This window comes from Aquarana catesbeiana, linkage group LG07 (genome assembly GCF_042186555.1).
Source record: "Aquarana catesbeiana isolate 2022-GZ linkage group LG07, ASM4218655v1, whole genome shotgun sequence".
Classification (NCBI taxonomy): domain Eukaryota; kingdom Metazoa; phylum Chordata; class Amphibia; order Anura; family Ranidae; genus Aquarana; species Aquarana catesbeiana.
In genome coordinates this window covers 64,138,056-64,154,387 of record NC_133330.1, presented here as the reverse complement: position 1 = coordinate 64,154,387, position 16,332 = coordinate 64,138,056, and the positions used below count along the sequence as shown (strand labels likewise).

The window sequence follows — 16,332 nt, the reverse complement described above, 5'->3', positions numbered from 1 at the left end:
CAGATGAAACAGAGATGAAACAAATTATCCTACACAAGTTTTACTTGTATATCTGCTGTCTTCCCCTTTCTACACCCCTTCCAAAGTGCAGATTGTGTTAAAAACCTTTCCTCATCTTTCAGCAGTGCATAGGGGTGGGTGGGGAGACTGCACTTACACTGTGTAAAAGCTGATTGGAGGAAAGGCACCCCCTTTCCCCCCCTCCACATAGGCAGAGAAACGAACGAACATGTAGAGCTGTATTCTGAATAGACAAGCTCCATGGTCATCTCCCTCTAAGCTCCCTCCCCGACACAAATTTTTAGCTCATGTTATCTGTGTCAGAAGTGACTCATGCTGATAACAGAAGAATGAAGCACCAGAGAGCAACTGCACTTAGTGCTTTGGAGAGAGACAAGTAAACACTACAGTTATATGCGCAGAGTTCAAATTTCATAACTGTGGTTTACAACCACTTTAGGCCTCGTACACACGATGAGATATTTGCATATGGTCTTCATACTGAAAATAAGAAGATTACTCAACTTATGAAAATTCTCATATGACAGAATACAACTTCGGAAGTGATGTAATGTATTTTATTGTATTGTATTCTTTTGTTTCTAAACATGCATGGTCTTGCTCTTCTGATTTTTTTTTCGGACTAAAACTGTACTGATTAAAACTGAAAATTGAACGGTCTGGTATTATACAAGAAAAATCTTCGTATTTTTCCCTTCAGATAATTTCGGATGAACTGTCATGATTGGCTCTAGAAAGCTGTGTGCGAATGATCAGATTATTGTATGATCAGTTAGAAAGCGGTATTTTTTTGTCCAATCTTCTGATCATGTGTACTAGGCTTTAGTGTGCCCTTTTCCATCGATGCAAGGTCTAAGCTCTCCTTTGTTGCTCCATCGCTGCCATCCTCTCCTGTCTTCTCCTGGGTCTAAAGTCTTTCATCTTCAGCCATTAGTGGGCCACCAAAGGTGTAACTTCTGCACATGCACACAGGAGTTACATCACCCCGGCACTTGGCTCCTGTACACTGAGAATGTTAACTGCAACATACGCTGCAGTTACAATTTCTAAAATGCTGATGGCAGGAAGGGAAAAGTTTTATGACAGAAGAGACATACAGAATCTTTTGCCCAAAAAACTCTCCCTTCTCATAGGCGTGGGCACACCCTAATCACCCCGTGTGGCGCAGATTCCCTCTGTTTAGACCCCTGATGTTTCACTAAAGCCCCATAACGGAACTCCTAAAAAAGTTGTAAAAAAAGAAATAAAAAAACTAAAATTGTAAAAAATAAAATAAAACTACCAACACCAACTACCAACACCATCAACTGCCCTACTGACACCAATCTCTGCCCTTCTGACACTCTGTAACAAATCTCTGTTCTACCGCCACCGTCAGTATATATACACATGCACATACACGCATATGTGTTTGAGCTTTGGGGTGCACGCCCTAATGTAATAGGCTGTAAACACCTATGTCCCTTGTAACAATTTTTATAGAGTAAATTCAGTTTCTCTTTAATTTTTTTTTTTTTTTAATACACAACTGCATTAAATGTTGTTTTAATGTCATCCTACATTAACAGCTTTGATGAAATGACTTTAAGATGAAGTAAAGTGTAATTAGCAGTTGATTGGCTCCTGAGAATAAAGTGAAAAGAAAATAGTTAACACTAAATGATCATAACCGTATCCCATAAAGCACTGTAGTGACTAATTTATGAACTTCAAGAAACCATTTTAGATGTGATGAGGGGTCATGGAGATCAAAGGGAACCACTAGCAGAGAGTCCTCGAAGAATAGGGCTGCTGGTAATTTTCAGGCTTCCTTTGTCTTCCTTCCATCCAAACGATAATACCCCTGACATGTTTCATCATTGACAGACAGTAAACACAATGTCACCACCACTAAATCAAAGAGTTGTCTGACACTCCCATCCTTTCACAACCGCCAGTAACAGGAGCCTAACAAACCCAGCCTGACAGCCTATTGAGTCCTAACAAATGAGCTAAAATAACTCCTGCTAAGTCAGACACAGTATTATGCACACATCCAATGCCTGATGCCGCTTTCTGATAATCCTTTCTTAGCGGTCAAACTCAAAGTGCTTATTTAGAGAGAGTTTGCGTGATGCGTCTAATATGGTCTGCACAAACAAAAAAAACAAAAAAAAGTCTAAAAAGTACACACTGCTCAGGTTATCTAAAGCTATCAAAAATCTAATAGTATGAAACTAGTATTGCTAAGTACTGTTGAATAAGTCAATACTACATTGTGGAACGCTGGCAACATGCGTAAAGCTGGCTACACATTATACAATTTTCTTTAGATTTACCTTCAACTATGTAGTGCAAGGGCCTGCCTGATTGCATACAATTTGAAATTGTTTAGGTTTGACCTCAAATTATATAGTTTTGGTAAATATAAAGGAAAATTATACAATGTGTAGCCCAGCTTTAGTTATTAAAATAAATAAAACTAACTGATTTTTTTTTCACTAAAACAATGACTCAAAGGTCTCTGGTAATAGTCTTAGTAAAATTATGTTAATTCATCACAGTCCGAACACATATAACTGCTCTATAATAAATATAATTTATAATGTGTGGCTGTAGAACCAATACAAATACAAAATACCTATGTTACTGAAAGGGCTAATGAAGTCTTTCATTAGATCAGTCTCTGGCAATCCCTAGAACAGATTTTTTCTACCTTTTTTGAGTCATGACACCCTTTAAGGCCGGGTTCACTCCATTGCGAATTGGATGCGGGATCCCCACATCCAATTTGCAATAGCAGGAGAATGTGACTGGCTCTCTATGGAGCCGGTTCACATATCTCCGATGTGGCTCCGGTGTGAATTTGCACAGGAGCCCTGTGTGTCTTTTGGTCCATCTCAGGTCAGAATTCAGCCCAAAACTCGGGCTGAAATCAGACCTGAAACGGTGGACCAAAAGATGTGCAGGACCCTTGCTGTGAGCCGCATTGGCATTAGGTGTGAACCAAGCCTTAAAGTATGAAAAATCTTGAGGCACCTCAGTCTAAACTAGAAAATTATTCAAATGTTACTTATCAATGGGAAACCTAAGCCTGGGACAATGCAAACAATTTTGATGAAATTAACTTCACATCAGGAGCCCCTCTTTACATGAGGCCTCCCATCATATTACAGCCTCCCCTTAATGTCAGAGCTCCTGCATCATATCAGATCCTCCCCTTCACAGCAGAGGTCTTGCATCATATCAGAGCCTCCCCTTCGCATCAGAGGCCTCCCATCATATCAGAGGTCTCCCTTCACATCAGAGGTCTCCCTTCACATCAGAGGTCTCCCTTCACATCAGAGGTCTCCCTTCACATCAGAGGTCTCCCTTCACATCAGAGGTCTCCCATCATATCAGAGGTCTCCCATCATATCAGAGGTCTCCCTTCACATCAGAGGTCTCCCTTCACATCAGAAGTCTCCCTTCACATCAGAAGTCTCCCTTCACATCAGAGGTCTCCCTTCACATCAGAGGTCTCCCTTCACATCAGAGGTCTCCCGTCACATCAGAGGTCTCCCGTCACATCAGAGGTCTCCCGTCACATCAGAGGTCTCCCTTCACATCAGAGGTCTCCCTTCACATCAGAGGTCTCCCTTCACATCAGAGGTCTCCCTTCACATCAGAGGTCTCCCTTCACATCAGAGCCTCCCCTTCACTTCAGAGCCTCCCCTTCACATCAGAGGTCTCCGATCATATCAGTGCCTCCCCTTCACATACGAGGCCACCCAGCATATCAGAGCCTCCCCTTCACATTAGCGGCCCCCCAATCAAATCAGAGGCCCATATGCATCGTGGCAACTCATGGTGATCCAGGGCAAACTGGGTCCATGGCTTGCAACACCCCAGGGGAACCCAGATGGGAGCCCAGGGTGCCACAGCACTCTGGTTGAGAAACACTGCCCTAGAATACCACCAGCATATAATGGTTTTAATAGTTGTTGTATGTGAACAAGTTCAAAAGGAGAAGACAAGAGAGAGAACTTCATCATTATCTTCTGGCTGATTTAGTTGTATCCTGTATAAAGCTATACTGCATAACTGCAGTGTAGTCTGCAGGGAGGTCCAGGAGTTACCAGTGCTGTCTGCTAGAGGTGATTGGATCACATGATTTGCTGAAAAAATAATTTACAAATTCCTTGGCAGCAGCAAAGTCATACAGATGGCACTTGTATGCAATTTGGTTGCTTGTGTTTTATCAGTCAAAGGATTTGTATTTCTGTCCACCCAACCCTGAAATCCATACAGCTCTGCCACACATAACAAGCCTATCTGGAAGGAAAGGAGACCTGATTTTACCCTGCTGCAGTTAAGCCACACTTACAGGTCTTGTCCCTCCCCTAGCCTGTGACTGGACATTGAAAGGAAAGCAGCAGAGCAGACTGATAAGCTCATCTCTCTGTCACTTTGCTCACTCCTCCTATTGGCACATCCCCTGTTCTCAAATTAGCCTGGCAACACAACCTATAAGCATGCCCCTTATCTATAGCATCACAATCCTCTAGAAATAAATAAATCTCTAGGCATATATTTAATATACCAATTTCTCTCAAATCTTATAACACTGTATCCAATATACATGAATATTATTTACATAGCTCTTTTTTCCCACAATCCCCCTGTGTGTGACTCTACAGTGGCAGTAAAATGGAATGGTGTTTTCTGTGCTAAACTGCACACTTTTATTAGGTTTTCTGTTTGTTTAAAGCATAACAGAAATAATTGATTAAATATACGACTATAGTTTTAAACAGAATTCAGAGAAATGCTGCCAGCACCTGTGATTCAGGTTTCCTATTTAAATGGTAATTAAAGGTGCCTTTGGGGACGAATGCAAGACTTCCTGAATGTAAAGACCTGATAATTGCTTCTGCTTATTACAGGGGAACAAAGCATGAAAAAAGGTAATGCATAGATTTAGATCTCCTAACACCCTAACCTATCATTCCCCATATTCAGCAGCTTGATTCTGAAACCTGCCGTGATAATGAAGTTCTGCTATGCAGACGCTTGAGCTGGGTGCGTCAATTTCCTGATAACAGTTTGCGGAATACAATGGAGTCTTACCTCGCTGAGCAAGTTAGACCGCCCTACACAGGCAAAGTGGAATAGTAGATGACAGCCATTGCTTCTTACTACAATGGGAATACAAAGCAGCACCCACTACAATCGTAACACCCACTCTGTTTAATTCCTAACTACTTCATTATCTTAAAAATCATCATCACCATGCTGGTTTCCTGCTATAACGCACTGGTGCACATACTGTACATGGATTTCCTCATTGGATACGCCCGATGAGCCAGGGGTTTCAGCCTGTCAAGGAAAGGAACCTATGTCTGTGACTTTTTGTTTTCTTCTGTCGTTTTCTGATAAAGGTAATACTCTCAATAGAGTTAGAAAATGCAAATCACATACTGGTTTAGCAGTAGAGCAGAGCTATTAAAACATTTGCAAACATATGGGAGCTTTGGGAGCCTACTGGAATTAAAGTGTAACAAAGCTTTTTTTATTTTTGATAGAGTGGGAAAGGATTAGATATTCCGTTAAATTGCTTTTGCTATTTCCTCACTGGGTACAGTCACCCCTCTAGCAGAAAATCCAAAAAATTTGGGTAGCCTTCAGAGCATCTAAGATGGGAATTCTCATCACTTTGAAAATAAATCTTCTCATTGTTTGTTGCATACCTAGGATAGGCAGTGAAAGCTCCCCAGAGGGACACTTATATATGGGGTCTCTGGTCTTGAACTAATTTTCCTGCTAGATCGGCAAATTTAAATAAGTTGCTCCACTGATGCAACAGACATTTACCCCATTTCACTTGGCACAGTAAAACATCAGCCAAACTTTTTGTTTTATATTCTGTTTACAGTGGAGAGGGATTAGAATACCTGTCAGGTTAATTTGATTGCTGCCTGTGTCCCTGTAAGGCAGGGATCATTTTTACTGGGGGGGGGGGGGGGGGAGTTGTAAATGAAGATTCCAATTTTTGAATTGTGAGCAGAACAGGAATAGAGGGGTAAATCTTCCAATCGTCCAATGGGAACACTAGTTCTGGTGTCTGTGGTCACAACCAGGGATTTCCCTCACTCTCTCTTGTGGCTATGGAACAAGAAGTCTAGAGAATTACACCAAATGGGACACAGATAGCAAAAAAACTTGACAGGGGTTATAACCTCCCCCCCTTATATTATCCAAAGCTAAACATTTATTTTAGCTTTAATTGTACTTTAAGTGTAGGGGGTATACACAGCCTTTGTAAGGATGTTGGGTCCTCATCTACATATCAGCAGCTCTTACACATTAAGCAGAGAATTAAACCGATAACTGACTGTATTTACTAATTTAACATCTGCTTTTTCTATTTGGCTGCAGATCATCAAAAAAAATCAATTTGCCTTGTTGACGTATATTTCAACCAGCTTTCCCACACTGAACTGAATAATAGGGCCTGATGTAAATCAAACATCTCAAGTCCTCCACGTGTTTGGGCCCTCTTCCTTTATACAGTGATAAATTATATTAGATCTTTCATATTAGGCAATGTATTTCACGAAAAGCGAAAGATCTAGGAGTCCCTTGGAATTCTCTTATGGTGACATATATGTTAATCACTGCAACTCCTTGAATCTAAAGTACATTTGGTAGGCTTTCTGCTAGTAAATATGACCTTGGCAATGAGTCATGATTTCACATAGTCATTACTAAGGAGCTTCTAGTAAAAAATAAATCATCTCTGTTGAGCTTGGACTGTGAAAAAAGCATATTACATCTATATTTTCCTATTTAATAGTAAGAGGAACACAAGAATTTCACTTCCTAATTTATTTGAGGAAACATCCTATAATGGGTAGATATTCTAGATTGTTTTCGAATAATTACTAAAGTACTATTTTTGTGTTGCGCTGATCGGAAATCACCCGTGAAACTCAAGAATTTCCAAGAGACAAGCATCTCACAAGATGGGAACTGGAGGCACACATCAACCGTATAGTTCCGTTTGCAGAGATCACAGAATTTTTGCTCTAAATAGAAATAATGATACTGTATTTATTTCTACTTTCTTTTTCCTGTAAATATCTAGGGAACACTGACTTAAAATGTACGTGTCATACAGATAAAGCCCCGTAAACACTTGTAGTTTTTTTTCTGTTCAACCAAGCAGGACTGAATGAAAAAAAACCTGACAGCTCAGGAGGAGTCGCTGTACTAACTATCTGATGTTAGTACAGCAATCTCCCCTGCTGTTCTATTGTGTTCTGACAGACCCCCCGCCAGAACACTTCGGCCAGACTGGGAGCCGGTCGGCAGATCTTTTTCGGTCAAGCCCCTTCGACAGAAACCTGACTTCAGTACACACGGGCCGATGCCGACCGACATTTGGCTTGTGTGTACTAGGCTTTATTGTACACACTAAATTCTATATCATATTGTACACCATCAATAGTTCTTTATCTGTGTTCGCTTTTGGCTTCAGTTGGCACTATTGCAACAAAGTTTCAGAAATTTGCAGGACTGTAGCATATCTGAGGTTCTGTCTCTGGACACAAATTAGCAACTTCACATAGAAATGAAATATGGCATACACTTTTTGCGTGGAACCATTAAAAAATTCTGAAATATAGTTTGTTGATTCTTACTTGGGCAAAAAAACATTTTAACAGCAAAAATTTAGTCCTTTCTGTTTCCCAAATGCAGGTCAGATAACTCCCTTGCAAAGGAGCAACAACAACCAACAATGAACCCCACTTTTATCCAGGGCCGTCTTTAATATTGATTGGACCCTGGGCAAAACTTTTCTTGCCCCCCTGATGCAGTTTTGCTCTCCACCCGCTCTGAGACATACAATAAATAGCAGCTAGACTCAAAATCAGTTTACTGAATCAGATCAGGCAGAAATCTGTTGCCAGAGGTTACAGTGTATTATTACCGCTCACTGACTAGTTGCTAGAGGTTGCAGCACACATTACAGCTCACTGATTAGTTGCTAGAGGTTACAGCACATGATTTCTGCTTGTTGATTGGTTGCTAGAGATTACTGTGGATATGACCTTAGGGGGGCATGATATACATATGAATGCCGCCGGCCGTCGCTATTTACATACGAATGCCGGTAATTTACATGTAAACACGGTCTGCAGGTGAGTCATCTGTACACAACAATAGGGCAGAGCTGGGCAGCATTATTAGCAGCACTTCACACTGAGATATTGGGACACAGCACAGGACTAAAACCTCAAGGGACGAGGGAATTTAAACCAGGATAGTTGGCAAGTATGAGGCAGCTGCTTTGGGCCTCACAACAATGACAGGGCCCAGGGCAGCTGCCCCTTTTGCCCTGCTTTAAAAATGGTACTGCTTTTATCTAATACATGCTGTAATTAAAATGTTAAACACTTGCTCTAAACCCATGTCTAACCAGCACAGATATTGCTCCAGATCACACAAAATGCATCCAAATACATGCCATCTAATATATACATTCTTTTTAACCATTTTTAATACTGACAAGCTCCTACAGAAAGTTAGTCTACTGAAAACTACTTTAAATTAATTTGCTATGGCCATTTTGAGGGCTGTGTTTTATGTTGTAAAAAGCAAAACCTTACACCCACCCCCGCAAAACCAAAGAAGAGGATGACTGTATAAATGCATGTCATAACTTACCCAACCCACTAAGATGTGCCCAACGTGTTCAGTAGATCCATCTGGTTTCCTGACATCACGTAAGCGTTGCAGGAGATCTATAAACACACAGACACATTTTAGCCAACTCTTTCTCAGAAAGGGGTATCCTTTCAAACACAAAAGACAAAGCAATGCATATACCTTCATGGAGGGGAATAAGAGAGTCCAGGGTGCCAAAGATTTGCATTAACTCCGCTTCTGTCATTATGGAGAGTTTCAACATTGGGTCATGATATGCCTGAGAGAACAACAAATGGTCAGAGTCTAGTTTTCAATTACAGAGAAACAAAAGCCTGCTCATATCTCACACAATGACCTTCAGTGGTCCTGTTCCGTTGTTTAGTAAAACACAGTACAAGTTGTTCTCTTTCAACAAACTTACCAGAGGCTCACACAGCAGATAACAGCACAGAAAATGGGAACGTGAAGAAAAATCTGATTATCCTTTTATCTTGTTCAAATTAAATGTATGCATATAGTGGGGGTGTTGTGAATGGGCGGCTATATAACCTGGCAGGCCCAATAGCAGATCTATTTTCTGAAGGGTGAAAATGCTCTGAGGTCATAAGGCCCAATATAAGAAACAAAATGCTTTAGTGTAATGGCAGAGTATTTAGGATACAACTGCTATGTACCCACATTATAATCTGCGCAGAATAAAGCAGCACTTTTCTTTCTTTCACTTTCTTACTGTTTACATCAGCCATTGCTAGCCTACCTTTTTTGCCAGCTTCAAGTCTTCTATTAGGTCTTCCTCTCCTTGAGATAATTCAAAAATCGCCTGTAAAATGAATTGAAAAAAAAAAATACCATGATTAGTCATGAATGTGATGTGTGAGCAACTTTGGTGCGGAACTGGTTACATATAAGTACTAAGCACTATAACATCATAACTCATGGCGGGCAACATGTTCTGATAACTGACTGGTGTAGGGTATCTTTATTGTTCTATGGTTGGAAGATCTCCTGGTCTCCTTACATTGCTGTGTTGATCACTTCCAAAAATGGGAAAACAAATATAATTGAAATGATTGAGGACCTTTTTCACCAGGCTGAGAGGACAGTAGGCCCCTTGTGCAGGGCTTCCTTTCCTAAGACCCCTCTTCTCAGTGATTCAGGTACCTGAAATGCTGGGATAGCTAAGAGATGCACGCATACCGTATGTAACCCCGATCGCTATCAACAGTCATGATTGTTGTGGACCCTGCTAGCATTTTTGTATACATCTATATTGTGATGTCTTCTCAGTGATACAGGTGCCTGAAACACAGGGATAGCAAAGAGATGCACATGTACCGTATCTAATACTGATATAAATTCGACAGTCATGATTATTGTGGATATTGCTAGCATTTTTGTACAAATCTATATTGTGATGACTCTGGAAAAGACAGCACTTAATCTTTAGGGTTCCCTCATCCTGAAGAAAGGAGTAAAACCTGAGAAATGTGTAGGCAGATGGAATGCCTTTCTACAATATTGTATTGTTATATTTATATTTGATACTTCATCTTTATCTTATATGTTATTGATGTATGAGGCATTCAATGTATAATTATGGGAATAGTCTGTAGACCCTTGATTGAGGCTGTTAACATGTACTACTTTTAGCTACTGGGATGAACTACTATTGCCAGTTTTTAAGCATTTTTGAATAATTTCTTATATTTTTTTTTGTTTGAGTCTTGTGTTATATTTTTCTTACTTTCTGGTGTTGATATGCTTGACTACCTCAATTCTTTTGATTAGATTTGTCTTCAACTGATTGGTATAGTTTTTACTATACAACCCTTCCAACCTTGCTGTGATCTTTGAATCTCTAGAATGATTTTTGTGTTGTGTGGGCTACAGGTGCTATCTCACTCAATAGTCATAAACCTACCTCATCCTTCTCATATATCTACAACTCAAAAATAAAGGGTGAATAGGGATCTTTTAAAGTCCAGCATAAAAGATCAAAGTGTAGAGAGGCCTCAGATGCCTACACCCCCCTCCAGCTCCTGGCAAATGCCAAATGTATTAAAACTTATGAAGCGTTTAACATGTGTGGTGGGACAGAGTCACTGTCTGAAGGAGAGAAAATGGCCACGTTTTCTTTTATTTGGCATCTTGTCCTTGCTCTCTGCAGGCTGTACTCAGCAGGATTGTAATTACCCAATAATGCGAATATTCTTCTCTGGGAAAGCATGTGATCTCTCAACAATGGTCATGGTGCTTTAAACACAAGACATGTTGCGATTTAATCATACCATAGTTATCAGTAAACCGCAGCGCAATGTTACATAACTCTTCCCCCATCGCAGAATCTACATTTTCTATTTCCTTAGATTTAAGAAGATTACAGTCTGCACATCTATATACAAAACAGCAATGTGCCTTCTAGTGCACTATATATCATGTAATAAATTGACTTCTACCCAAGGCATGACCTGGGCTACAGCTACACTGTCTGCCCATCTGTGCCAAATGTCTTGTCTGCCCCCAGGTGAACTAGTCATCCCTAAGCTAGCTATACACGGCTAAATTTCTCTTGTGGAGACAAATCTGTTATATTTTATAAAATTAGATTTGCTGTTCTAATTTATATTGAATATTAATGACTGCCTTAAAAAAATAAAAAAAAAGAAAAAAAAAAGGAATTTTGGTAGAAGCAAACAGCATAAGACTCCAAATCCCAACAGAACCATGCTGGGACTTGTAGTAGCTCCTCAACAGGAGATCCACAGAGGTCTCAGTCTGCATTACCAAGGGAAGCTGTGAATTTATGTGAAGTGTGCACAGCTGTGTATATCATTACATCCCATAGTCTTCACAGAATAATCACACTACATGCAGCCAGATTTATCTGTTTGCAGTTCAAACATTTGGTAAAACACAAACCTCCTGGCGCTTGAGCTCCTTGGAAGTGAGCACTTGATTAACACAAACATCGAATGTCTCACTCCACAGCTTGCTGTCCCTGCGCTTTGTGATAGCAGGAGGGGCATTTCTTGACCAAGGTCTCGGCGTAAATAAGTCTGGACGACTATCACCTCGGAAGCTGATAGAACGCTAAAGTAAAAATGAATGAGAAAAAGATTACATTATTATAAAACTTAAAAATATATATATATATAATTTATATATGTATAAAATGCATTGCTTAAACATTAATATCCACATGAAATGTTTTAAAGAGTAATTCTAGGCAAGCTGTTAAATAGTTGAAACAAACTTACGGTAATTTCCCAAAAATTTGAAATTCTGCCCTGCCATTCTGCCAGACAACAAAGCCAGAAGGGTGACACCACTTTCCCCAACCCCTACAACCTGAGGATTAGACAATGCAGCAGCACACTAATATGTAATCAACTCTGCTCTTTCCTCCTGTCTGTATGTTCTCCATGCCTGTAGCATAGCCCCTGATTGGATCCTCCTAAATCCCTTCCCTCTTCCAGTCTGAGTGCGGAATAACTGGCTGATATCAAGACAGATTCAGGTACTTATGCTAGTCACATGTAAAAATACATTTAATTATGTATAAAGGAACATTTTAAAATTGTATATAAAAAAAAATCTTTAAATGACTTTATGGTTATGAGAAATTCACAACACAGATGTTCAAACAGGGACACGTGACTCATGAGCAACCAAGGTAACTTTTTACATTTGTAACATGTTTGCTATGCTTTTTTTTTCAGATATATTTCATTAACTTTATTATCTTTGTGATAATTTTCCAATATGTCATGGCCTAGCCTTGTCAAAGGTGTTCTGCACCCATAGGGTAGAAGCAGTGCATGCAGGGAAATCTGAAGACTTGGATAACAATTTAATCATATTACAAAAAAAGTTAAAGAGTCAATCCACAAAAAACTGAACATAATAATAGATCCTTCAGTGGATCCTCTTGGTAAGATTTCTGTGCTTAAATTCCTGGGTCTACACACCAGCTGTTGCCATTTTAAGGCGTTATCAGTCTCCCTGCTGGATTTATTTATTTATTCTGCATTATGTAGAATGCAACAGGAAGAGCTGGAAAACTCCCAGGTGGGTGGGAATACTAAGAAGTACCAGGTGGATGAAAGGGGTTGGACATTCTTGCAGGGAGATTTTATTGCTGGAATATATAAAGAAGCCAGGGTCTGACATCATTAGCCTCTAGCAAAAACGGAATTATTTCACTAAAATGTAGGTACCAAACTTCCACATAATAAAAATAGTGGCAGTTCACATCTCAGTATTGCAGTGCAGTGCATTTTGAACAATACATGTTTTTTATTCCGTTTTAGTGCATTTGGAGTTCCAAAAATAACAATGCATAAAAAAACATGTAAAATACATTTTAATTGGTTGGAAATGGGTATTACCAATACACTTGCCTAACACTCCCTCAACGCATATGCATAGATCTAAAAAGGCCCTTAAACATTTCTGCTTAAATTCTGGTACAAAATTAAAAAAATGTAATAAAAAAAAAATTTTTTTTAAAAGTTAGCGTCATTTAGTGATTCCTGTTTAACGGTCATAAACTTCTGCAATGCGCTTTTCCTGTATTCCATATCAGTATTACACAGGAGTCCATAGGTTGATAAAGATTCTATTCAACAAAGCAAGCAGGCTTTATACTACTCTCATTCCATTTTATGACCAACACTAGAAAAATGACAGCTAGAATAAAAATGTTTTTCACTGTAGACCAGACCTACGCTTTTCTTTGTCCTGCTTTTTATAACAACTGGGAAAGAGAAGGTCTGGATAAACCTCTGAGGAAGTCACATTTTATACAGAGGCAGAACTATAAATAACTAGGCCACATAAAATCTATATAAAGGTATTTCATAAGCCAAATTAAAGGGAAGCAATTCGTGAAGCATATATAGTAAAATGTTTCCACTGCGGCTGTCAGAGTGAGGATTAGCAATAAAATAGAATGGTAAATTAACTCTGGATGTGGCCATTTAAAGGCTCAATTCTGGGCTGCTTTTAAATGTACCCATGTAGAGAGATCCGCCCTGAACTGCATTTATTCTCTGCAGTTCAGGGGGGATCTCACTGCTTGGTGGGGGGTTGGATGAGTACAAATACTTATCTTATTCCTGGCTTCCCTTTCAGCCAGTGCTTTTCTCCACTGTACGATGCTCCAGGTTGTGGGCAGGCCCTTGCTGGCTTCCTGTACAATGCAGAACTGCTGGTCCTGCATTGTACAGGATGATGTCAGAGGGCTGCGACCATCTGGGCAGCAAAGGAATGCAGCTTTGGGAGACCAGTCACTTTAAGCTTATCGGAGTAAGGTTAAGTATTTCTACTTATCCCCCCCCCCCCCCCCGCCAAGTGAGCATTTAACCTATTCAGTGTGGGGAGAGAGAGGGGACCCCACTACATGGGTCTACTTAAAAAACTGGCAGGATTTGGGCTTTAAATAACTACAATTATCTAAGCACTGGACTCTTTAGGTCTCTGCTGCAGAATTTGAGATGTAAACATTGTCATGACCATCAATTATATCAGAGAGTAAATTACATTATTATTGCTTCTGTTGCCTTACATGGAACAAAATTATGTAACAGACAAAGTAATGGGTTCATTTTAAAGAAAGGACTGTAAACAGACCGTACTTGCTTGTCCCATTGCCCTGACCCACTGTTAGGCAGTCCAATCACTGTCACATGTAGGATGGGGAGTGTGTAAGTTTTTACATACTTGGTGCAAAAGTCTCAAGTGGTTGGGAAACAGTGGACATATGTAAAGATGAACCTGTGAAACAGGCTGGCTTTAAAGAAGGTCCCCGCAGCAACATATACTTACCCCCCACCCCCCCACCCCTTCTCTTCTCTGCTGCTCCATCCACAGCCATGAACAAAGAGAATAAATTCAGTGTAAGCTATCACTCTGGTCAGAGCTTACATGTGAATATTGATGCTTCCCAGTGCCCATGTGAAGTCTCTGGAGCACTGTCACATGGGAAGGAGGTTAGTGAGTCATATGATCTCCCATATACGTCAGTGCCAGGTATTTTTCTTTACTCACTCCAGCAATCGCAAAGGTAAGTGAAGGGGAGATGAGCACAAGTGGTGGTAGTGGTCGGCATTAAAGTGAACCTATTGTTTTTTACACTGCATTGGCAAAGTACACATCCACTTTAATGACCCAACTTGTAAATGGAGCCTCAACGATTAGGCCCCTAACATATTTTAGAGGGGTTCTCCCATGGATGGGATACCAAGCTGAATCCATTTTTAACTAAGAGGATGGCATTTAATGCTAAGGAAGTGTGTGAACGGCCACCATTTTGTTGTAAATGGAGCCTGTTACTTTGGTTTAAAGTTTGTTCAAATGGCCAACCAAATATAGAGAACTGTGGGGTTCTTAAATTACCAAATAAATGGTATTGCTGTATAGATATTTCTTCCATAGTTCCTCAATTTCATATACATTCAATTTACCCAATACATTACCAAAAGTTGCTTGATTGTTTGGATTAATAACTAATTCCACAGACAGATACCTTTGTGGGGTTTATGGGCTGCTCTGACCAAGTTAACCACTTTCTTCTGAAACCAGCACAACGCTAAATTGATAAAAGCCCAGAAATGCCACCACCATAAAGTACTTTAATCTAAAACATCAGGCAAAGATTTTTTGAGTCCAGGGATACCTTGTACTTAAGACCACACTGAAAATGTTTACCTTAGATCCCTGACATCTCATAATGCAATGCAGGAGCATCAATTGCCAACATTGTCCCTAATTAATAATATGCTATACTCCAAAGACATGCTGGTAGGTTAATTGGCTTCTGTCTAAATTGGCCCTAGTATATGAATGTGAGTTAGGGACCTTAGATTGTAAGCTCCTTGAGGGTAGGGACCGATGTGAATGTACAATGGTATATGTAAAGCGCTACGTACATTGACGGCGCTATATAAGTACCTTAAATTATAATAATAAATAATATGCTACGAGCTTCTATTTTGTTCACTGGCAATGCTCCAATATCCTTGCCGAATGAATATTTAACCAGATTTCAGGACAAATATAAATAAACATGAAATGAAAAATAAGGAAATAAAGCAGACAAAACCACATAAGTCACTAAGAGCAAGGATTATTAAAGATAAAAAAAAAAAAAGAGAAAGAAATAGTATACAAGCGAGCAAGCATTTAAACAAGGATACAGCTGTTTAAGCTGCAAAAGGGAAGCTTAGAAATTTAGCCAAAACACAATTTAAACTTTCCACATTCGTGCTCACAACTGTAACTAATAAAGCCTCTCTTTCAGACCTAAGACATATTTTCCCTGACCTCTCCACTACGGGCAGCTTCTGCAAAGTATTAAACATCTGTCCCCCAGTGTTACTCAAGGAGGCTGCGTCTGCCAAGGTGGGATCTTTCCAGGCCAGTGACTGTACACTATTTTCTGTTCCAGTCACGCTATACGCTGCGTTCTGGATGAAACACAGACAGCCGAGGTGACTTCAGCAACTCTACTCCCTGTCTGTAAATGCCGCCTTTGTATGAGGCCTATAGCCATATGGAGGACAGGAGGCACCCAGTGCGCCAACTCCCCAATATATATTACACAGGGATGTCTGTCATACTGGTGCTTTTCCCACACATACA

The 16,332-nt window shown here is 39.9% G+C and overlaps 1 protein-coding gene across 7 annotated transcripts in view; it reads right to left on the bottom strand.

Annotated features, from left to right (window-relative positions):
• ARHGEF3 (Rho guanine nucleotide exchange factor 3) overlaps window positions 1-16,332 on the bottom strand; it is a 492,515-nt gene that overhangs the window by 12,601 nt on the left and 463,582 nt on the right. For all 7 annotated transcript variants that reach the window (XM_073592253.1, XM_073592255.1, XM_073592259.1 and 4 more), the window contains 4 exons: window positions 11,611-11,781; window positions 9,449-9,511; window positions 8,872-8,968; window positions 8,710-8,786 (listed from right to left, as the gene is read on the bottom strand). In XM_073592253.1, the coding sequence (XP_073448354.1) occupies window positions 8,710-8,786; window positions 8,872-8,968; window positions 9,449-9,511; window positions 11,611-11,781 (408 nt within the window). The remainder of the gene's footprint in view (window positions 1-8,709; window positions 8,787-8,871; window positions 8,969-9,448; window positions 9,512-11,610; window positions 11,782-16,332) is intronic.